General features: G+C 37.9%; 1 protein-coding gene across 1 annotated transcript; it reads left to right on the plus strand.

Moving 5' to 3' along the window:
* The first annotated feature begins 1644 nt into the window (after window positions 1–1644).
* On the plus strand, window positions 1645–25497 carry CCDC158 (coiled-coil domain containing 158). The gene is given in 15 exon segments (XM_068679360.1): window positions 1645–1915; window positions 3915–3951; window positions 4616–4726; window positions 5901–6015; window positions 9776–9895; window positions 11408–11605; window positions 12863–13336; window positions 14097–14286; window positions 15194–15426; window positions 16806–16969; window positions 18863–18930; window positions 21550–21554; window positions 22112–22211; window positions 23430–23533; window positions 23920–25497. Coding segments are annotated over 14 exon segments (1980 nt in total). The 5' UTR covers window positions 1645–1824; the 3' UTR covers window positions 23504–23533; window positions 23920–25497.

Consider the following 25497-nt stretch of genomic DNA (forward strand, 5'->3'; position numbering starts at 1 on the left):
TTGCAACAGCCCCTTTTGACATAATTTGTAATTTAAATTGGCAAGGCAGACAAAAGAGAGTAGAAATGTGGACCTTCTTACCTTTCACAGATGCAAACAGATGGAATGGGTGACTTGCTGATGGTCACACATGAAGTATGAAAAGGCTGAAAACTGAAAGCAAGCCTTCTTTTTCCTAGCTCACTGCTTTTTACCACAGTATAGCTTTTCTTTTACTTCCAGATAGGGCTCTGTATAAACTGAAGAGCTTTGGGAATTTTAAATGATAATAGATGGCCTTCAAGCACCAGTGGCCATCCCAGCCTCTTCTTTACCCTGAGTCTTGAAGATGCAGAGGACCCAAACCTGCAGAACTGAACAAAAAAAGTGTTAAAAGACACAACTCTCCTGAATCAACCCAGGATCCCTTAAGAAGCAAGTCATGCCTTCCTGGGGTAACGGTTCTCTTGAAGGTTAGGTAAATTAATAAATTAGAAACATCTAAATAGAAAATACTACTTTTCTATGCTTACCTCCCATCAACCTGAGCCAATCCCATAGCACATCCATCCACTCAACTCCGTAAAATGTTTGTTTGGCATCTGAAAGGAGAAATGATGGGATGGACCATAAGTTAAGCCTCTCTATGACCAAAAAATAAAAAAGGGGATTAGAATCAACTACCAATGTCAAAAGCTTGCTTCTGGAGAGGCATTCCTGGAGCTAAATGGAGAAGCTCTGCTCACATTGCAGACTGGATTTGAGTCCAGCTCCCTCTACAGAATAAGTCCAACTCCCAAACTACAGAATAAGCCTGCTTTCCTGGGCAGGCTTAACGTAGAATATAGTAATCAGAGAGTGAAAAGAAATAACAAGGCTGAGAAACAGAAGGAAGCTGCAGAGTACATCAATCCACGTAGATCTTATGTTGGAAAAGATACCTGCCTTTGAAGACTGGGGAAAAAAAAATCAAAAATCTTTGGTGAACAAAAAAAGTCTTTCCAGATAATATTGTCTCTAGCACAAAACAGTTTGAGGTCCCTCTGTTACTCAAAGCAAATTTGAGTTGCTGATAAGGAACTATAAGGAGTGAGGAACAATTCTGCTCCTCCAAGGGGAGCACAACTGCCATCACAAGTGAAGATGAACTCAGGCTATCTAAATTCAAAACCGCTGATTTTTCTCTCTGCACCTGAATTTTCACTTATCTGATGTAATGGTTTTATCAATGACCTTGATGAAATAACTGCTTGAATCAGGAACCAAGAATCAATAAAGAAGGCTCATCACAATGTAGCACCAAAAATTTGCAACATTGTTGTTGTTAGTTGTTGTTAGGTATGGCATTATAACTGTAACACCTCTGAGAACATTTCAGAAGTAGCAAGCCCTCAATTTCTATATAATACCATAAGATTTTCCAGAAAAACAGACTCAGTTTGCATTCTGAATGCAATAATTTATCAGGATGCACAGAAGTAGGCATATCATAGATGTCTTCATTCTAACACTAAATTAGATTACATGAATATACAGAATTATCCAGTATTATTAGCAAAGGCTAAAGGAGTTTCCCTTCTTGTGGCTCAGTTACAGACTTTCCAAATAAAAAGAGGGAAGCACAAAAGGCTTAGGGAAATGAACACCTCAGTTAATTTAGCAATTGTGTGGTGCTTATCTGTATCGTGGCAGACTGCAGGCACAATCAGACAACTTCAACACGCACCCACCTTCTGGGATAAGAGTTTTTTCTGCCAAACTATTTCTTGCAACTGCTTCTTGCAAAATGGATTACAGCTGAACTCACTCAAGGCATCAGAACACATCACAGCAAGCTGTGGTAACATGGTCCTCTATCTGAGCTCATCATGTGAAGTGCTGGCAAAATTCTGCCAACATTTACACTTGATATATGGGATATGTAAAAACACAGCAGGTAGGTATTCTTTTTTTTTTTTTTCAGATAGATTTTTTTTTCCCCCTTCAAAAATAACTTTATTATTTAACAAATAATGCCTTGAACCCCATCTGAAATGGCTGGTGGGTATAGCCCAGGTATTTTAGTGTAAGAGCCTCAGCTAGCATAAGTTATTCAACTACTTTCCTCTGAAGCTTTATACCTCAAGCACAGCTCATAGTCTCCTCTGGGAGGGGGGAGGGATTATTTTAAACATGAGAATTATATATTTGCAGCTTAATAACAAACCTCTGATTATTCTTAATTTTCTTAAAAAAAAAAAATAGAAATCAGGAATTGCAACCTAACAAGGTTACCTACTCCCTGTGTGGAGCAGTGTTTCAGGGGTGGTAGAGGGAAGCAGCAGGACCATGAGGCTGGAGTGCTCAGGACCTCGTTTTCCACAAAAGGTCTGTTGAAATCTGTATGTTCTCTCCTAAAACTGAGATCCAAAATAGGACAATTGGCCACCTGATTTCCCTTACTGATCATGTGGTGGCTGTGCACCCATTCTCCCAGCAAGAATGGAAAATACCAGTCAGGCCATTACCTTCAGGAACTGAAAACCATTTTATCTCTGAAAAGTCTGGTGCATAAATCAGAAGATTTTGATTTTACTCCTGAGCTAGCTTTCTGGTGGGATGCTTTTGGCTCTCTGAGCTTTTCTCTGACAGGAGGTTCCTCACTCTGACTTCTCCCTTCAAGCTCATAGCCAGCCCCCACACCATGATGCCCCTGCCCCTTCAATTGAGAGGATTTTTACCTCCAGCCGCGAGCATGGGGCCATTAAACCTTCTTTCACCATCTAGTGGCCGTGAAGGCAGCTTGACTGCTCTGGTGTCCCCACAGGAGGAGAGAACCCGCCGCCTGAGGCAAGGCGGCTGCCACACACGAGCGGCCATTTTGTGGGGGCTGGATGAAGCGCTGGCCTGGAGATCTCCTCATGGTGGCCGGGTGTTGCAGCCCTTCTGTCACTGAGGTGAAGCAGGTGTAGTGCAATTGCTAAAAGGGCAGACTCCTTCCTGGGGAAGGGGCAGAAGAAGGGGCAAGGTGACACACCTCACTATGAGGGCATGGTCTTTTTGAAAGGACATAGCCAGAACCTGCGTTGACGAGGGGGGAAAAAAACAAACCACCAACAAAGAACTTGAAGGGAGTGTGTGCACAGTAGGGATGGAGGGTTACAAGAGCGGCAAGATAGCTCTGGGTCTCCCTCATTGCTCTGCAGGGAAGGGGCAGGTGGTAGCCTGGGGCCGCCATTTTGTGCATCCTCACCCCCCACCAAAATGGCGGCACCTGTAGCTCCTCCTGGCCTCGGTCCTCACCACACAGAAAACAAAACCTGGGGAGCCGAGAGGGTTCTCTCTGGTTTAGGAGAAACTGTCCTGGCAGGAGCTGGTAATGACAATCCCAAAACTCTAGATACACAAATTGAGACTGTGTGCTTTGGTCTTCCACCAGACCTCAGTTTTTGTTCTGGATATACCTGCAAAGCAGTTACGTGAGGAAAAAGATTGTCTTGAGGCAAGCAGGTTGGGATAAAATATATTTGGAGATGATATTTATAGAAATTTATATATATTTATAGATAGAAATTTATAGATATTTATATATTTATAATATTTATATAATATAGATATTTATAGAAATGTGGTCTTCACTGTTTCTTGCAGAAAAAGTACCTGGAAATGTTATAAGAAAGTGACAGTATATATGATTTACCACTTAATTGTTGAAAAACTTAACAGAAGATGATACCAAGTATTTGTAAAACTGCATCTGTGTTCATCCAGACAAAACAAAGCCTAAGGCTTTAAGAAGGAAAAGAATTATCCACCTCAATATCCTTGAATTTCTTTTAGTTAAAAATAGAGAGACAGAATTCATTTTTATGACATAAAGTTGGTTCTTAACATACTAGGAAATAATATATTGATAAATATATTAGAAAATAAGGACAATTATTTCTTCTTCACAGATGCTGTCAATATGAGTGAGAATATCCAGGAATTAAGGTAGGATACTTTTTTTTTTTTTCTTTTAATTAGAGAAATCCTGTATCTGGTATCTGTCATTGTGGTCAACATCATTCTTAAAGAAAATGGAAACAAACAGATGCTGAAGGTGCAGTCCTTAATACTAACACGACAGGAAAGGTGTGAACACAAAATTTAAGGATATGGGTGCCCAAGGCAATCTACTGTGAGGGGTGAATTGCACTGATGGTTGTAATTTGTGTACTTTGTTTCTGTCCACGGTGGAAGGAGTTCTTCCATATGTCAGCAGGATTTCTGCAAAAATATCAGGATACAGTAAGGCCTAATGATAATGAATTTGCAGGAGCCCAGAATTATTTTTAGTATTAGATTCAGGGTCATTCAGCAATGGAAAAGTGATATTTGTGATATTCAGTGATTTTACTGTTTTGGGGTGGGTTGAAGATGGTGATTAGATTTAGAGATTTTTATATACACATTTATGTACCTACTATTTGGAAAATTTTCCAAAAAAAAAAGAGGGATCATTAATGAGTTTCAGAGTTAATGGTCAACTGAGATGATATTTTTCTTTTCTAAACTTTTTATTTTCTGACTACTGAACAGTATGATTACCTGTATGTTGGAGAGGTTATTTTTTGCCAAGACTAAAATTATAACCCCTATTTTCTTTTTAAAACAGGATTGAGCAACTAATAAATGAACATGAACAGGAGATGGCAGCACTAACTGCTAAAGCTAAGATAGCACGAAGCTATGCAAATAGTATCCAAAGCCAGATGTAGAACGTTCAGTATGTTTGTTTGATTATCGTACAGATAATGTTAAGAATAACCTTAATTTGAGAGAGCGTATTCTAGAGTATACCGGCTTATGCTGCTGGTATACTCTATGCCCTACTTTTTTTTTTTTTTTTAATATCTGAAACTTAGGCAGTCCTTGCATAAATTGTAGAATGAAGAGGAAAAAAAGAAAAATGAAGAAATAGGAAATCACGCTATATACAGGCAAAAAGTAATGCATTAGGCAAACTTTGAGAATTGGCACACTCAGGGACTGGTTCGGTTGCTGTGGTTCTGAAACAGCACCAGCAAAGTGGGTGGAAGTTCAAATTGTGGCTCTAGCTGTCAGCTCTGTTTTTGCCACCAGCTTTTTGAATGACGTATCTCCAGTATCAGAGTTGTGAACAGTTTTTGCAGAGTACCTGGCTACAGTTAAGAGCTGTGGTTGTGTGCAGTTTTAGGTGTCTATATTGCACCACGGGCTTTGCCTTCTGTATGTTCAATGGATTCAGATACAAAATTGATTGCCAGTAACATTATCTGTTGAGTCACAGACAAGACTGAGTAAACAGTTGGGCTGTTTGCATAAAGGTACAAATAAATAGTAATGAGGGGTAATTTTAAATGCTTTTCATTTGGGGGAAGAAACAGATATGTTGGTACTATTGACTTTGGCTATAATCGAATGAGAAGAAAATGACACTGATTCTCACCAGCTACTTGGTGACTCAGAAATCAGTGTTCAATTACCAATTAAAAATTGAGGACATGCCATGCAGTGCTGCAAACTTAAGATGAGACTTAAACATTGGTATATATATTATGACTGACCTTCATAGTTGAAAGTGAATAGCTGATAGCAAAATGCCTCTGATTCAGATTATGGAATAATTGGGGTGCATTTGAAAGCAGACTTAGCTTTTTTACAATTTGGTTGAGGATAAAAGAGTCATCACCAGCAATAAAAATTATTAAGACTTGAGTCTGTATGATTTCATGTGAGAACTCTCAGACAGCAAATCTGGCCAATAAGACAGTATGTTTTAAACGTGGAATGATAATCAACCGAACGCTAATTGTACTTTAAAGCAGTAAGTTTCAGTGTTCTTACTGATTACAGCAAAAACAACCACAAACGTTTCATGCTTTTGTGAGCATAATTTCTCCTTTTAAAATATTTCTTAGAGAACAAACAAGAAAGTAAAACATGGTGCACATGCATCAAGTCAGTCACCTGGGATCTATAGTTTCTCAGCTGCGTTCTGAATTACAAGAATCTAGGAGGTTGTATGAAGACAAGGTGTGTATAGATTCGTGTGTTACAAGTAGTACTGGGTAAACTGGATATTTTGATGTGTAAAGTTTCTGGACAGATGGGTAAAATCTTTTGGTAAGGGTTTGCTTCAGAAGAACTGAGTGGACAAGATAAATGATATTATCTCGAGCATCATTTGTATTATTTTTAGGAACAAGTTATATTTCTCTAACAAAAACAGTTCTGCAGAATGCATTGAGAACATACCAAAAATGATGCCTTTTGGAAATAAGTGAAGTAATTTTGTCCTACAATCATCACTTATATGTGCAGTACAAGAACATTCTTCCACTGTACCACTAGAAAATATACCAACAAGGAATAAAGTGGGTGGTAAAAATAGTTACTTATTTGAGTTGTACTACCCAGAAAAATTCTCTGATGATTTTTTTTCCTTGGGAAGTGCAAGAACAAGAGTGCATAGGGATTAGGGCAGCTCTTGAGAAGCATTCAGCTGTCCAGAAGTGTCCCAGTGTAAGTTAAGAATCATAAAATTCATTGCAATGCTTCATATCAATAGAACATAATGCAGGTAAAAAAGACAGCTAGCCAGTCCCTGCGTATTCAAGCCAAATTTTAAATACCATTATACAACAATTTTGATAAGTTACTTGCATCCACAAAGACGTGCAATTAAACCAATTTTTTCCAGATAGTTACACAGAATTGCTACATACTGATGGAGAGAACTTCATACAGTCCTACCACAGAATCTCTGCCATTTCACAAACCGTAAAAACAGGCCCCAGCTCTGGACTTTCTTACACCCAGTGATGACAGATGGAGAACACCCAGAATATCCCAGTCATGCCTGAGGCAGCAACATGCAAATGGATCTTTCCCTCTGTAGTGAGCTGGTGGGAGCAGGACTGCTGGCCAACAGCAAATTGGAAGGATTGCTGCAGTTAAGACAGGAGAGAAACCTGCCCTACATGATCTGAACAAGCCCCTCTGCCCAAGAAGTGTCATGCCTAACAAATGTGCAGAGCAAGTGGAAGAACAGGCGAAAGCACCAGCAGTCCCCATGCAGCGAGGAGCTACCAAGATCCACAAGATGAAGGTTTGGCAAGCTGCCCACGTCCAACAAGCTGTTAGGGTGTTCATCCTCTTCCTTGTGTTCCCTGTGCATTTACACAGGTGCATGGACCACACAACAAATGGGGACTGAGGTCTGAGCCTGACATGGCCTCCGGACATCCCCAAGGTCCTGCTTTTCTTCAGTGGGGCCTTTTAACAGAAGCAAAGAGGCAGAGGCTCAGCTCAAATCCTCTCACAGTTAGTTACCATATTCTTCTAAGCACGTGAAGCAGCAGATTGATCTGAGCAACAGCAGAACTGCAACGTTAGCTCAAAGCCAGCTGAAAGAGAAGGGAAGAATCCAAACCTCAGTCCAATACTGTCAACATGTTTCCTGGCAAATCTGATAGTAAGAACTCCATTCCAAATCTCCAGGCTTGTCCTCTGTGTACCCCGTTCTGATCAAAGCATACATAGTGGGTTCACCTCCTTCACTGCAGTTTGCCACAAAACTACCTCAGCGTATTGGGGTTCATATTCTTGCATAAGAGATTCATAGCTTCGAGCTTCATGATCTGTCCTCTCGATGAAGGGGACCAGATCTGGGGACCAGAAATTACCCATTTTACGTGCCCTTTCCAGATCATGTCCATTGCTTCACTCACTTACTTTGATGCTTTGGATTCTAGTTTTATAAACCACCAGAATATCTTTAAATTCTTAATTATTTTTGGTAAAAGTTAGTTAATGTTTTCTATAGAAAATGATCGGAATGCTCTCCATTTCTTTAAAAATTAATAGAGCTGACCCATGCAGAAATGCTTGCTGGATCCAAATCCAGTTTAGATTACAAGTCATGAAGATTTAGGCATCCTTCTCCTACATGCTGCTGGAAAGGGAAAGTACAGGTCACAGGAGTGCTATGAGATTTGGCACAGTTGATATTCTCTGATCCAAAAACACTCTGAGGATGGAATGACAGGGATGTGTCAGGTCAAGCCTGTGGAGCCATGACAGATGTGCAGAGCAGGAATGACATTGTGTTTTATCATTTCTGTAGGTTTTCACTGTTACCAGTTCTGTTTGATTCACATGCATCAAAACTCACACCAGGCAATTCTGAAAGTGACTTTTTACAGCATCGTAAGTGAACTATGGTGAACTGTATTTAGCCTCTGTTACAATCTTTCATGCTCAAGGAAGAGTACAATTTAGAGTGTGCTTTTCAGATAGGTCTGTGTACCTACATTTTGTTTGTTGTATTTTTGTTTTGTTTTGTTTTTACCTAAATCATGCAGTACACGTCATAAGATCATATCCAGTAAAAAACTATAACTGTAGTGTGTATTCCTTAAAATATATTCTCTTTCAGAATATCTATCTTATATATAACAAGTAAAATTGGAAACACTGCATCAATTTCAGACTATTCTTTGCAGTCTACAGATGGCATAAAATGTTGATTTCATTTCCCTATAGAACAATAGACTACTGGTCCCTGAATAAAAACCACTTTTCAATAGGAAGTGCAATATTATTAAGTGTTATTAGGTAGGCTTCAGTGAAAGACAAGTTGATCATTTGATCTCAGGCTGTTATGTGGAGTTATGTCCAGGAAGGAGTGGGGCAGAATCTAAATAAAGCTTTTACAACTGTCTATCTGTTTTAGAACAAGCATTTCTCCACAGCTTCTCTCATAGGAAAACGCCTTCACAAATAAAGTTTTTGATGTAGTAGGTGTAAGCCAGTGTATGTTGTTGATATCAGATACTTTTCAGCAGTCAAGAAATTTGGTGGTTAGGTTTGAGATATAAATGTAAATATATAAGTGTTCTGTTTGGATAAGCCTATGTTAATACCTTTCCCTTTATTAAAAAGGGCTGCAGGCTGGCCTGCCATCTCATACATTGCCAAAAGTTGCATCCTTCCACAGGAACTGTGTGACTATTGGTTGGAACAATACATGTTTGCCTGTAGATTTCTTGATGTATTTGTAGTGAGGGAATTATGCCTCACTGTCTTAGTTGCATAAAACCTGCCCTTGGGCATAGACACTTCTGAAAAACTTTGCTGTATCTTTAAACACAAGGTGAGCACATCTGGATAGTCTTGGATCCAAATTCTCCCTTAATTAGGAGGGCCCTGTCTGAGGAGAACTTTTTCTGTCACTGTCTGTGGGAGCCCTCTTGGTAATGCCATACACAGTCCTTGAGCTCTGTAGAGGACATGCTTCAGGCTTAGGTTTTCTGTGGAAATACAAAGTAGTTGTGTAGGGAGGGTTCAAGGGAGAAATACCTAGGGCTTACTGTAATTTCTCCTCCTGATGGAGGATTCCAGAGGATCAGTAAATCCCTTTTCTCAAAAAGGATTTCAGGCAAGTAGGGGAAGAAAAGGCCCTGGTGCTCTCTGTAGCTGCTTAGAATTTGTAGCTCCAGGAAGTTGAAGATTACTCGTTTTACAAGTAAGGGATTTTTGGAGAGTTGCAGATCAGGGTGGAATCCAATTAATTCTCAGGAACCTGAGCTAACTCTACAAGGTAATTGAGCTTAGTTATTAGGGAAAAAAAAAATGCTATTGTGAATATACCTAGGGAAAAACTCTGTTCCATCAAAAGATGACATTTAGACTTGCTTAGAGCAGAAGCTAGAAGAAAGCTAAAAGAAAGCCAGTATGCTTCTTAAAGTAGAATATATTAAGATAATTCTTTGTGAATTTGCTTTTCATTTAGGTGGAGGATCTTGAGAAGCAGTTGCACCTAGCTCATTCTGAGGTAGCAAAAGTTCAGAACAAACGGGATCGATACAACCAAGAATGTGGAAATCTGAATGACCAGATTAATCAATTGTTGGTGTGAGCAGTGATAGTGTTGGAAAAAAAAAGACAACAAACACCTTGCTTTTTAAAAGCGTCGCCTTACTGCAGGTTTTTTCATTTGCACATTGTTTGTTTCCAAAGTGTGACAGCCCCCTTATATAGATAGCTAATTTTGAAGATTATTTTTGATTAGAAATTTGGATTGACTGTTACGACTATTTCCCAAAGGCCTTTGACATTCAGAATTAAGGTTAACATTGTCATAATTTCAGAATGTTTGAAAGTGTGGAACCTCACAGTTTGGATCCCTGTGTCAAGGAACTTTAGCCCCTTTAACACATATTTTGTAAGACATGCCCAGGATTTTTGTAACAGCACTAAAAGTTCCTTTTTGGTCTATTGAGAACATTCACAAAATGAAATGCAGTTAAAAAATTTGCCACAAAGATTTGTTTTCATAAAAACTGGCTTCATGCTCTGTAATTATCCTTTTTTTTAAATATAAGATTACTCTTTAACAACTGAATTTTGGGAGATGAGTTTACATGGTTTCATTAGTTTTGTTTGACTAATTGGTGTTAGAGTCCTTCTGAAGGAGATGTTGAAATTACTTCATTCAGTTGTACATTTTCATGTACATTTTCATGAAGTGTTCAGTTGAACACTTCATGGTGTTCTCCTATTCAAGAATATGTTAAGTAAATCTTTTCCTGCAGTTTGCTGAAAGAGAAGACTGGAGCCAGCATAATGATTGCATAGTTGAATGTTAAGATACTTTTCTAATCCTTTTTTTTTTTCCCTTTGTTTGTAGTTTGTATTTCCATTCTGCCATTCTCCAAGCTTGCTGCTTTGTTCTCTACTTCAGCTTTAACGATATACACATAGTCCTAGCTTCCAAAATAATAACAAAAGTTCTTATTGATAGAATTGTATATTGGTAATTCACTTTGGCTACAATTTTAGTTCATATTTTTGACATTTGTGGCTAAGAAATGTGTATATTAGTATTTTTAATATTATTTACATTCTACATTTATAATTTAAGTTATGTACTATTAGTATTATGTTTGAGGGAGAAAAGAGTTAAGCTCTGGAGAATAAGTAATAAATTACTGCAGGAAATGAAACAAGCAATGAACATTTCTCATTAGTGGTAAGGATGGATATTTATCACCGAAGCCTTCCTTGGTAATGCTTTATTGTTTTTCATTTGAAGTTGGCACAATATAATCTCTTTTCATTTTGCTGCTTATATTGATTTTAGGATAGACAGAAATGGTATCAAAGACTTCAGTGTTGAGATTGTATGTAATTGAAAATAATTACAGAAGCAATATGTAAAGTTGAAAGTTACTGCTTTGTTGGGAGAAAACATGTAGGAGGTGCCAGACTAGTTTAGCCAATATTCCTGTCCTCTGTTAGGTGTAAATCCATGTCATAGTCGCTATTCAGGTATGTAACCATGTAATTGAAAGTTGCTAATGGTAAGAAAATAACAAAAAATCCAAAACGTGATTCAAGATGGGAAATGAATAATTTCTTGTAGACTAAACTTCATGGAAAAGAGGTAGAACTAAGTCTAGAAAAGGAGCAGAACAAGAGATTTTGTGATCGGAACACTGACAACAGCATGACCACTGATAATCTAAGGACAGAACTAGACAAGAAGAATATGGAGTCACAGCTCATGAAAAACATGGTGAAGGAAATGAGGATTGAACATCAGGGACAAATGGAGCGACAGGTGGGTGAGCCACTGCACCGCGATAGCATTCGGGATGGAAAGTGCACTGACTGGGGACTGCACCAAAATTTTGCCTCTAAAGTTGCAGATACAACATAGTCAGAACTTGCAACTTTCTCTGTTACTCTGTCCAGTCCAGCCTTCATTTCTCTTTCTTAATGGGGTACTGGAAGCATTAATTTTACATTTGATTTTTAGCAGTGACATAAGCCTTAGGAAAAAATGAATGTTCTGTCGATAGTGTGGTTTTGATTGTAAACTTCCAATGTAACATTTTGTAAATGTTCAAAAATATGGTGCTGGAAGAAGAAACAAACAAACTGTTGAAGGCTGTATTTTTGGTAGTAAGCTCTGCTGTAAGAATAATTAGTAAATTAAAGGCCTTCATAATGCCTTACTTTGTATAATGCCTAATGAAAACGTAATGACATTCTGTGCTCTTGACTCAAAATCTAAGCTGAATGCATTGCAGTTTTAGGCAGAACTACTACTGATAAAGTAGAGTCTTAGACATTGAGCTAAGACTCAACACACTGAGCTTCAAGACATCAGCCTGTCAAAAATGAGCTGTAATTAATTAACCCACTGCCCACTGGCAGCTCCACTGGTTATTTTACATCATGAGTAAAGATGAAGTTGAGTTGGTTCCCTTATGTGTTTTTTTGTTTGTTTGTTTTTTAACCAAACCATGGGCTTGTGCTACCTCACGTATCTTTCTACATTTTCCCAGTCCATTTCTTCTTCTTAAAATTGTCCTACCAGGATGTTCATTCTTTCCTTCTGTTTCTACTCTGTACTGCTGGCAATTCTTGAGTTACAGTACTTAATGTTATATTTGATGATAGTCTTGTGAACATTGCTTCCTGCATGAATAAAATCAGCAAGAATTTTTTCATGTATATATATATTTTTTTCAATTTATAGTGCAATTGATCAATTTTTAACACTTAAGGTTTTTTTAGCCCCAGCTGCTCTAAATTTTAAAGTAACTTTTTTTTTTTTTTATCACAGAAAATTAAACATACCAGACCAAAATAAAAATAAAACCAGTATTCCAATTAGTACTTTATCAAATGGAGAATGAGTAGTGAAAACCAAAACTCATATAGTCAGTGTAGATCTGACCACACTGATGTAATTTTCCTCTGAAACTCACAGATGATTAAGACATACTGTAGAAAACTAGAAAGTGACATGAAGTTGTGAAGGTAGAAATAAACATTCCTCTTGGTCACTCCTTTTATTGCTATTATTCAGAGGGCTGCAGTTAAGGAAAAATTTGAAACCACTGTAAGAATCTCCTCCTTGACTTTCCAACTGGAGTCAACCAAGGAAAGACTCAGTAAAGTTCAAGAAGATCTTAGAGCCAAGCAGATAGATTTGGAGACTGCTGAGAGAACAGTGTCAAATCTTATGGCATGTCTGAAGGAGAAAGAAACAGCTCTCGAGGTTACTAATAAGGAAATCAAGAAGCTGCATTCACATGTTGGCAGTAATATGCAGGAGCTTGAGCATCTAAAGAACAAAGAGGTCCAGTTACATGATGTGCAGTCAGAGTGTGAAACGCTGAAGCTGCAGGTAATAGAGAAGGAAAGGATTATTGAGGTTTTGCAAAAGCAAATTGATATCATGATCCAAGTTGTAGACCAGCAGTATCAAACTGCTGGAGTGATGGAAGTTGAGAAGTCACAGCTTTTAAAAGAAATTGAAAAGAAACTGGAAACTTCAAGTGCAAGAACATAAGGTCTGTAAATGATGGTGTATTTATGTCTGTAATACAGTTAATATTTTCTTGTTGTAAATCTGCACCTTAATATTCCAACACTGTCTGGTTTTAAAGTCAATATGAGACCGTCCTTGGAATCCTAACAACACTGGAAGAGTTGGTGAAGATTAATATGAGCACATTCCCACCAAAAATGAGTATTTCATTGGTGCAAAAGCAGTCTTCAAAAGGTTGCCACAGCTGGAATGTAACATGCTGTTCTGAGGGATACAATGGTCCACATGAGTAGCAGAACAAGAAATACAGTGTTACTGAGAAATAACAGGCAGTGAGCACTCCAAGCTGGGAACACTGTGTATAACTGGCAATTTCTCAGACAAAAATCATGTGATATGGTAGTCTTACTCAGGTTGGCAGCTTCTGAAAAAAAATGCTGCAGATAGGGAATTTGATGCACTTCTGTCAGAGGACAGTTGAGTATTAAAGAACATGGAGGTAACGGTGCAAAAGGATGGAAATAATTTTGATATCGTACACCTAGTAAGGTTAAACATGCTGGAAAGCCATCAGATCAGACTCTGGAGTACCCTTTTTGCGTGGATTACTCATTTTCATAGAATTGCTTTTCTACTCCATTTTTCTTTCATGCTCCAGATTGTTATCTGACAAATGAGAATTAAAGTAATGATGATGTTTTCTTTTTTTTGTGTGTTTAATTTATATATACATCTATATATTACACAATTATTATTTTTGTATGAGTAGATTGCAAAGGAGGAGGAAGAAGTTAGAATACACAAGTCAGAGGCCGCGCTGAGCAAGCTGGAATTGGAAAAGGTTAAGCTGGTAAACACGTGCACTGAGAGACTCCATGCAATTAATGATATGAAACTGGAAAAAGACCAACTAATGAGCAAACTGATGAGCATTCGGATTGAGCTAGCTGGCCTTGCAGGTAGGGAGCTTCAGATTAGCTCAGCTCAGATAGCTGCTAAATTGGGCTAATGTTAAAAATAGAAGGGAAGCTTGCTTGATGGATCCAAATACGGCCACTGGTACAGCTAAAGGTTCCCTGCCAGCATGGGATGGTCACGTTGCTCAGGGAGTAATGGTTTGGGTTTCTGGTGCAGAATGATGGACGTACAATCTTTATGGCAGTCTCTCACTACCCTGAGCAAAAAAATTCCCTGACTCTATAGACCAAAGAAGCAGATCTAGTTAAACATAGTGCAGGAATGTGACCGCTTTTCCCCGTGTGTTATTTAAGGGGTCTAATGGATCCTAGCAGCCATCTATGGTCAAGTTACAGTAGAACTTATTTCTGTTTTGTTTTGGATGCAATGTTATTTAAAAGCTTATGTCCTGACTCTGAGCACTGTCTCCACAGCAAAAGTATGGGGAAGCAGATCAAGATAATAAAAATTGGAAAACTAAAAAAAAAATGAGGTGCTGGTCCGAATCAAGCCACTAAAACTGAGGGAGCTCCTCTGTTAAATCTGCATTGCAGCCTGGCAGGTGTTCACACGCTTTGCTCTCTGCACAACCCTGTATTCTCATAGGCTATGTTCTACATTTTGGTCTGGCTAATGTGTAAGTCCAAGGTGCCTTACAGGTGAGCTGCTGCTGCTCCAGAAGGAAGAGTAATTTTCAGCTGCTCAGAGTTCTGGCTCTTTAGGATGCAAATTTCCATGTAAGGTGGAGAAAAAAAGCATACAAGAAATGTGGGATAGTTTAGTATAGTGGTAGCCCTGATTTCTCCACTTGAGAGAATCCTGAGCATCTGTTAAAAATTCTGAAAACAATGAAATGATCACTGGTGTATCCAGTTACAATAAAAACTAGAAAGTGTTTTGAGAATTGAGTGCTGCATATTGTGAAAGCTGTGACTAAAAGTGATCTGCTGTTGCTTAGGGCTTCCTGTCTGGTACTTGCTTCTTGTGCTTGGCACATGATTAGTGTTCTTCCACAGGAGCTGCAGAGCCCAGGGTACTCATCAGCTTCTGCTTCAGGCAAGCCACGGCACGTGGTGCCTCTTCCCTGCCTGTACTCCGCTGCTATGCCACTTCCCCTAAACTTGGCCAGCTGTGCCCTTCACGTGAGTACCCGATTCATAGAGCGAAAGTGTACTGACACAGGGATGTTCCAAAGATTAAAAATAACATGGAGATTCTGAACGGGAAAGCATCCGCTAGAAACATCCAAGAGCAGTTTCTTAGCACCGAAGACAAAATCATTGTCTATAGCTTCTCACTCGTTGTGGAGTGTCAGATTCTATTTCTTTCTGCTTGTGAAATACATGAAAAAAACAACCAGACAATAAAAAATAACCACACTATAGATTGTAATAGCAATTCATCTTACTTGCATCACCAATAACTTCATTTTTTACTTTTTTTTGTTTTATGGTATTTGTTGTCAACCATGTATATTTGGTAGTGAAAATAGATTTGTCCATAGTTCCTGATACATTTTACCATCTGATTGACCTTCTAAAAGTTACTGCTTGTTATACTTAAATCTTTCTCCAAGCTGGCTTTCACTGATTTTTGACCAAATTTATCCTAGAAGATAAAACACTGCCCTTATTTTCTTTTGTGTTTGTACATTTAATTTGTAGATTTAAATTGGATTATAGTGCTATTTTGATTTTCCATTATAGAAAACATCAAGTCAAATCGATTTTGAGGAAAAAATATCTTTTGCTGTTTTTTTGTATAGATTTTGTATTATCGTCCAAAACGGACCTGATGTTTTTCAATAAAAATGCATCAGCAAAAAGTGCCAGTTCTGTGCACAGATGAAGGTTAAGTTAGTGGGAGCAATGCTTTGAGTATGCAATGTGTTGAGTACTCTGGAAAAACCAGTTCTTCATAGGAAGGAATGGTTTAATTTGGATGATGTTGCACTTCATCTCAGAGCAGGGCTGTGACAATCAAGTAGTTCATAATTGCAGACAACTCAGCTGTTAGAGAAACAAGTGCCTAGAAAGCACCCTGAGATACTAATATTACTACCTTCCAAGCTGGTTGTTCTCTGTACAGTAAGACCTGGAATCACAGGTTAAAAAGGTAACAGGGTTGTTGTAAAAAAGCTTGTGGTTGTGTGAGAAAAAACACTCTTATAATTAAATGCTTATTTTTTGTTTTTTGACCTTGGGACAATAGTAGTAACCTTTTTACAATGTTTATTTAAAACACAGTTACGTCAGCTATGTTCTCCTTTAATTGTATTTAGTTTCTTTACATATTTTGGTCAGATAACTTTCCAGATAAGAGTGTGGTCACATTTAGTATTTTGACAGTTTTCAAGTTATCATGACCTAGCCTCTACCACTTTTTAATTAGAACTACAAAACCCACTTTTTTCTAACTGGTAATTCAAGAAAAGAGATGGAAAAACATGTGACTTTGGGTGTGTTTTGAAAAGCTGTGTGTCTTTATTAAAATGCATTGTAACAGAATGATTTTATTTCAGATGCTTTCCAAGCTAAGCATTTTGAAGGAGGAACCACTGCAGGACTTAAAGAGGACTCCTCAAGAATTAACAAGCTCAGATGATAACATCTCCTCTGTAGATCTTGGCAAGAATGACAGCGATGGTGGGAAAACATCACCTTTAGCAACCATAAGGAACGCTGTGTAAGAGCAGTAAACTGTTATTTCTGTCATGTGTGGTATACCTCTGTTGTCTTCTAAAACTAGAATTTGGACATTCATGTATTTTGGGAGCAGTATAGGATATCTTTATGGAAGAAAGGTAGTCTTAGGAATAAAGGTGAGATGGCCAAAAGCTTCCACAGCTTCTGTGGTTTACCTGGTTCCTCAGATACATCAGATGGCAGGGAAATAGGAAGTGACTACACCATTTACCTTTATTGCTTTCTTTTGGGCATTTATGTTTTTATTTTCACATAGAATTCCTTCTTTCTCTTCTTTCTTGGTTTTAAACAAGTGAGAATGACTACTAAAAGGCATTCAGCACTTCAGCCTCAAGGAAAAGGTGACGATATCCCCCATAGAACAAATTTCCTTTTAAATAAATATTTTGTTAATTAAATAGTGGACTTCCACCAAAAGAAACACAAATGGTAAATGGAAAGCTGGAACCAGATGCCTCAAGATAGGTTTGGCAGAGGAGAGATTTTATTGATTAACTCCTATGAAAATTGAGATGAAGCTTGATTTTTGTTTTTATTTCTATTTTTACTTTCATTCTCAGTGCCTTAGTTAAGAATTGTGCTGTATCCAAAGTTACCATATCAGAACAAGATGTCAAACAGCAAGTATTTAGGGACAAGAAAAAAAATTTTTTTGGAATTCAAGTTGTATTCACAACTTGAGGTTGTTGCAAAAAACCTGACAGGGGAAGAAGGTTTTACATGATAAGGATAGCACTTTGTATGCTTGAAGCAGGCTTAGCAGGGTGTATTTGGCAGAGATACAGGTACAACAGCAGAGCTGCTGGAGGAAAGGGAGCATTTCTACAAAAGGTCAACACTAAGTTCAGCAGGATTTTACTTCTTTGGAATACTTCTAAGTGTCTCTCAATGCCAGTACTTAAAGTCAGTCTGTCTGTTGCTTGGATATAAATCAGTGATCCGTTTTGTTCTCTCATCAAATATCGCTGTACTCTAAAAATGTACTGTGCCTGAGAAAACGCACAGGACAAAGCTGAAAACTGCATGATGGTACTTATCTGATGTCGTTAGGTGAAATATGGACTAGAAAGCACATTCCCAATAAGTGGAAGCTGGTTTGAAGAAGCTAGATCTAGGCTCTGTCATATGGGTAACAAGAAAGAAGATAACAGTGGCAGTAGTTGTCAAAATTAGAAGTTCGATACATTTTTTTCCATTTCCATGACTACGCGTTATTTGTACAAAATGTAGTCCTTTATTTCCCAAAGATAGCCCTTATTTCAGTGATCTAAATTCACTACCAGTCTAATAGACTTTCAGTGAACGTGTGTAACTATTTTACTATTGTTTTTTCTTCACCCTTAGGATATAGCTGTGTGCAATTTTACTCTGCTTAAAAAAGCAGCTCATCTTCTAAAAAAGTAAAGTGTAGCAAACTTAATAGCAAGGCTTTTGCTGTGACCTTGACAGCCCTATGTCTTTTCTATGTGGGGAGGCTCCAACTAGAGACTCTGCCACTGAAAGCAGCATTAAACAGGATTCTTTTGTCCAGTGAGAAGTGATCTCACTTAGCTGAGCTACCTGCTTCTCAAAGTACTCATTCAGAATTCATTTTCTAAGGCTTTTTAAAAACTGCATTAGTTGTGAGCATGTTTTTGTTTTATTCATAATGCTAAAAACTTCCTGGGAACTACAAAACAAAGCTGGGATGTTTCTTTCATCCCTCTAAGAGCTCTGGAACTTAATTGCATTGTTTGCCTTTAATATACATGTAGAAGGGTGGGGATTACATATGAGAGCTTTATGTTCTCACTGTAGAGGCTAGCTAGCCTTACCAAAACTTAGCAGAATATTTACAGAATATTACAAGTTTATGCCATCTTCTTGCTTGCAGGGATCCTTTATGCTTACCAACTGCAGACCATCAATCCCAAGGCACGACCTGGCCCTTCACGTCTCCTGGTGAGTTTTTGCTGGCTGCATTTGAGGATGAGTGCTCCCCATGGATGTGGAACTGACACATTACTGAGTATTATTCAAAACAAACAAACACACAAACCTTGCTGCAAAATCCGTGGTTTGGTGCAAACAAGCTCCATGGAGGCTGATACCAGAACACTTAAAATGGGTTTCTTCTGTGACAGTTATTTGTGAATAGTAATAGCCTTGTGTAATTAGTACAGATAATACTTTCAAATTCTGGTGCCTAAGTTTAGGCCTTTAAGAGCCTGTATTCTGTATTCAAGTATCTAAATATTGATATGCTTTTGAGAGGGATCAAGTCATTGAGGATTCCCTTGATTTTATTGAAAGTGCTGCATGGTCAGTACCTTTTAAAATGCAGTGACATTAACCTAAATATGAATATTAAGGGTATGTCTTTGAGCACTGAGGTTGGAAGATAGTAGGCTTAGCCTTCTTCTCTTTTGCTGCACAGAGATTTTACATTCTGTGAATTTTCTGTGAAAATTGCCTACAGATGCTGAAAATTTGTTGTCTCTTAGTATTTAGGTGAATTTTTTAATTTTTTTTTTTATTTTTTTCAGAGACAGCTTAGTTCTCCTCTGTCTGTCCTGAGGAGTAACTGCTGTGAATCTTCTTTTTAAACTTCTAAATAGTATAGAAAGTAGATACTGTCAGCATTCTATTAAACCATCTATGACATCCAGGGATTTCCCTAGCTTCCAAAATACCTGCAGGTATCACTTTTTACACAGAAGACTCTCCAGTCTTCTGGAGAGTAGTTGAAGGGCGGGATTTTGTGAGAAAACCCCAGAATTCTTCTGAGCAGCTCCTCATTACAAGTCCAGACCTAAGAAGGTCTGTTCAGCTGAGAGGTGCAGAGAAAGGTCTCCACTACACTTGCTGTTAACTGCTCCACCAGACAACCTTGCAGCTGGCCCCAGCACCTCACCAGAGCACCCTCTGTGAGGAAAAGTGATTCTCCAGACATTGAATCCACAGTCCCCTGGATAAGTAATTCCAGTCCCATTTACTGATCCAAAGATCTTGGCTGGGTCTCTTCCCAGCCAGTACAGTAAGTGAGTTACAAACAGCAGGTTAAATTCTGCTCCTATTATTCTGTAAAAACCTGTGGAGTCCCACCATTGTTCACTGATCCAGTCTTTGGCGATTTATGATTGTGGTACCTTTACTTAATTCTTCATTTGTTTTTTTAATATATGTTTGTAATGCGTAGGTAACAGAACCCAGTCACATTGCCAAATATACACACTGGTGTTTCTGAAGCGTACAGGGCTGATACAGGGTTGATCTTGATCTGTTGTTCCAGAAAGTAGAACTACAGCTTGCAAATTTATTGAAATATAACTTATCAGTGGTTCATTTTAAAACACAGGAGTTCTGGCCCACTTACCTGAAACTGCTCTGTTTTTGCTTGCATCAGACTGCCTTTGATACAAGGTAGAGGCTTCTATCTCATGAAAGCTAAGCCCTGTCACAGATGTGTTTAAATAGTGGTGTTTTTTCTGTGATGAACGAGTTGTGAGAAAAATATAGTAGCTAATCAGTGTGCTATACAAAGGGAAGAGGACATGCGTGCCACATGCCACTAAATGTAAGAACCAGTGAATTTCTTTATTTGGGTAAATATGTAGCATGTAGGGATGATTAATATTTGCAATAACAGGCAACAAAGTTGTCTCATATTCATATTTTTCATAGTTGATATTGTCTCTGTAACACATCTAAAAATGTTATGGGGTTTACTGAAAATACTGATATAAGACTGTGTCTTTGTAGCCTTTAAGTGGTAGAAAAATAGGTTTTCCAGAACCACAAAATGTATGAGGCAGTCTATTAATTACTTACTGATGAGCCAGGCTGTCGGGTCTGCTTTATTACTTCACTTTGCAGAATGTGAGTAGGTACAAAATGTAAGTAGGTACAAAAAGAAAAGCAGGTAAACTACTGACTTTTCACATGATACTTAATTGCCAAATAACATTTTTTGTAATTTTTCTCTTCCTCTTTCTTAAAATCTGAAAATAACCACTTCTCTTAGCAGGCAAATAAGCACTGCAAGTAGCAGTGTAATAGAAATGTAGCCCACCTACCTCTAAGCTACTTGTAGTACTGGCAGAAATCTAATCAAAAGAGACTAATTTGTCTTGCTTCTCAGCTGGAAATTGTTTTTTCTGTATTTTCAGCATAACTGTAGCATGTTTGTATTGCACTGCTATCACATAAATGCAAGCTTCTCAGTTACTTCATTTTTCAGTACTTTAAAAACATCGGGATCCTCTCTCTGTCTGTAGAAAGGTATCTAAAAGAGCTGGGCTGTGCAGTCAGCCTGACTGGAACATGAACAGTATTGCTAATTGACCTTTGCTTTCTGGCTGGCTGTGCAAAGACGAAGTGTGTATTTGTTAGCTCACCTGTATTTTCAGTGCACATCCAGCAACTCAGAAATGCCTGCTCATAAGCAGAGTGCAAAGGTGTGTGGCATTTCCCAGTCTACGTGCTGAACTGGCCAAATGGGTACCTGCAAATTTCTGTGCCTGTAGAGCAGCACAACCTTCCTCTCTAGTGTGTCTCATCTCTGGATTTCACTTGTTTTAGGGAATGTAAGCATAATGCCAGGCTTTGTGGTATGGTTACCTTCACAACTATAATTGGAATTAAACTCCAGATTGTTCCTATGTAGACCATGGGAGATCTAGCAAGTCAAAGTCACAGCCATGACTTTCAGTCAGTTGCCTAGCAATGCTCAGGTTATTCCTTGTTTCAACAAGTTGCATCTTTCTTTACCTTAGTTTTCCCATTGGTAAAATGAAAGTGACACTACTACTTTCCTTTGTGAAATCACTGCAAATTTACTGGCAGAGTTTTATTTATAAGTTGTGGGTATAAATATTACTTAATTAACATAAAACACTTTTTTCCCATTCCCAAGCACATTTATAGGCAATCTAGAAATTCAGTTGCATTCTCCCATGAACAGAAATGCAATAAAATATAAAATTATTTTAATAACCTTGCCTTCTCACTCATTTTCTTTGCTATTGGAAATTTTGATTGACGTTTTCTAGGAACTTTACTTTAGATGGAATGATTAAATAATTTATCTTACAATGACTCTTTTATTTTGTCATAACATGCTGACAAGTAATTTTTTCAATAGCTTCTCAGTCTGGAAACTAGTGAGGACACATCTAAGAAGCTACAGAACAAGATGGAAAGCCTGCAAAACCAGGTGGAAACGTTACAGAGAAAAAGCCAAGGTGCCAGTATTTACCAAATACATTCCTATTTTATTTAAAATACACTACCCAGAAACTGTGTTACCTGCCAAAGCACTACTTGTGTTTCTGTGTTTTATATGATGTCAGTTTATTTGTTCCTGTTTTACCAGTACCCACTTCTACTTTATCCTGCTCCTCAGAGAGTAATTAGATTAACTACATGATGCGTTGTTTCTCAGCCCCTTAACTCTTAATAAGCTTCAAGATCCTTAACATTTCAAACATGGCAGCTGGTCAGGGCTGCCCTCATGTGCTATCATGTCAAAAGCTGATGACTCTTATAGAAACTGGATGATACTGTGACAGCAATTGATTCAAAAAAAAAACATAGCTTCCCAGCAGTGGCCTTACAAGCATATCCTTTCCTCCTCAACGTTTTCTTTTTTTTTTTCTTTTTTTTTCTTTTTTTTCTTTTTTTTTAATCTGAGATGACCACAGTCATAGACAACTTTTTTGAACTGTTCTTGCTCCCTTTGAAGTCACTGATAAGACTACCATGAGCCCTGCCTGCAATGGCAGAATGCTAGATGAGATGGAATATCTTTTCTCTGCACTTTTTCTGAATTCACATTCCAATAACTCCACCTTTTCTCTTTTAAGTCTCCTTACATGGCTATGGGAAACCAGTATTTCCCTACATCATACAGTTCATACATCAAGGACATTCAAGTGACCTGATTTGCTTAAAAAATGATCATATATGAAGTATAAGGTAATTGTTCTCATTTTTATTCTTGGCCATTGCTAACATCTTCAGGTAGTCTGTTTTCTGTATGCTACATAAAAATCTATGTACAAATCTGTAATGTGTCAACTGTAACTATATCAAAGAGATTATGTATATGAAAAAAAAATATTATACGCATAATAAGTAAACTTGTTGTCATGGTCACTGGGCTGAACATTAATTCAATGTTGCCCTGTAAGAGAGATTCTAAAATCAGTAGCATTTTTCCACTACTCTACTATTTGTCACTTAGACACCAGAAAGCAGATTACATGGTGTCTATTCACAACTAGATCCATCTTTCATGCATCTGAAGAAGTGCAAATCAAAGTTTTATTTAGAAGGGCATGATAAATGCAGAGTGTAACATGTGGGAGGATATTACAAAGCTTGAGGAGTCTGCACCTGAGGTGTCAATCATTTTAACATAAGCTGGTGTTCAGATAATCTGTTCCTTTTGCTATTTTCAGCTATGTCATCAATGATCAGAACTCAGGAAATGAAGATAGAGAAAGCAAAGGAAAAGGAGAAGTTGTCAAAATGAAGACTTATGTGCATTAATGATTATTTTCACGTATGTATGTTATGTTTAAAATAAACTGTGATAATAAGGGTTCTCATAGTTCTGCAATTCTTGCCTTGAACCAGGACATTCTTTACAGGTTTTTACTTTTAAATGAATGGGAAGTACAGAGGAGTAAATCCATCCGAGTAATATCTAAATACAGACTTTCACTGGCACATGTTGTCAGTAGCTATGTGCTGTGGGTAACGCTGGCCACAGGGCATTGCTGATTGCTTCAAGTTACAGTAAGGGCTTTCTTCCATGTGTTCTGGATCTTGCACATGTTTTCAGGTCCTTTTTTTTTTTTTTTTTTTTTTTTTTTTTTAAGAAATTTAGTTTTGAAGTGATGTGTATTCCACAATCTAAAATAAACCCTTTTCCCCCCATGCTTCTAGTTCAGTAAGCTCCAATTCATGTGGATGTCCCAGAGCTACCGAGTATTACCAGTTCAAGCAGGAAACCTGGATGTGGCTCCTGTTAACGCTGAGATATCAAAATGTTTTGAAGCACATGCCTACAACTGCAAGACTGAACAGATTTCATCCTATACCATAATTCCTTCAAGCAAAACGGACTCATCAAATGGTATTTTTGTTGTAATTTTCATTACATGTTATCATCCTTGGTTTGTAGTACAAAATCTGCCCTGGGCTTAAGTTTGTAAGCATAGCACTCATATTTTGACTCAGAGCAGTGTATGTTCCTGGATTGTTTGGGACTTTTTATCCTTCCTCCATCCGTGTCCCTCTTATAAAAACTGAAATAGGTGAGGTTTAGGTGAGAAAAAATGCATTATGAAACTACACTGACTTTTTAATAGTCTGCTATAACTTAGCTTGCTAGAGTTTGCTAAAAATTTGCTAAAATAGCTGGGGATATTACTTCAACTTGCTCTCTAAAATATTCTGCAGTTGAATCACCAAAACACACATCCTTCCCTTAGTATGTGTTTACAAATGGTTTTTGAAGGCCACTCCTAGTATAAGATTTAGTAATAAACAGGAAAGAATATTTAGCACATCTGGCATATGTGAATTTATTTTAACACTTTTTATCAAGTAGCATTTAAGGACTGTGCAGCAGTGGGTAAATGACCTAATGTACTTAATTAACAGAATGAGTGATGCTAAAAATAGTTTGAAGGTATTAAGATCATTAAAATATCAGATTAATTCTTCAAAGCTTTGCTAGTATTTGACAATAACTCAGGAAACAAGATAGCTCTATAAAAGGCAAGCAAGAACTTTGTACTCATCCTAAATTGAGTACTTTTCCAGAATTTGCCTTTTTTTTTTTTTTTTTTTTTTTGTCAGCAGACTGGTCATGAATAGCAGATTAAAAGTGCTTCCCTTTCAGAGTTGAGCAAGGCTGTCTGAGAAGTCGGTTGTGGAAGCTGCTGGCTTGTTACCAGGGGAGGTCTTGCTATGAGTGCTATAGACAATACTACCAAAACACATGGCAGGATGTCCTTTGAAGCCCAAACACAGAAGGGGGGGCTGAGCAGCTGTACCTGGGTGAGCAGGAGGTGGCAGCGAGGCAGGTTCTCTAGCCTTAGCATTTTTCCTCGCCTGCTTTTTCAGAAGTTGTAATTGCCTTAGATTTATGGCAACGTGGAATTCCGTGCTTGAATTCAAGGGGTTTACAGTAAGTACGGTAATTTTGTCCAAACCATGACTATTATCTGTGGCTCTGCGAAAGCTGTTCATTAGCACACACCCATCCAGATACAAGCTTAGTTTTGTTGGCTTTAAAGCTATGGAACTACGTCCAGAGGAGATCAAACCTCTGAGTATTAGTTTGAGGCGTTATTGTGTGGGGAAAGAGATTAGTGAGTTGTTCTGAATTTTTTTTTCAGTCACTGTCAGCTGTATTTTGATTTAATTCAAGTAATTTTCTGGATTTCTCAATCACTTTTTTCCACTTATTTACTTTTTTTTTTCAACAGTGTTGCAAGCTTTAGTCAGAATGTTAAT

Source organism: Anas acuta, chromosome 4 (genome assembly GCF_963932015.1).
Source record: "Anas acuta chromosome 4, bAnaAcu1.1, whole genome shotgun sequence".
NCBI classification, from domain to species: Eukaryota; Metazoa; Chordata; class Aves; order Anseriformes; family Anatidae; genus Anas; species Anas acuta.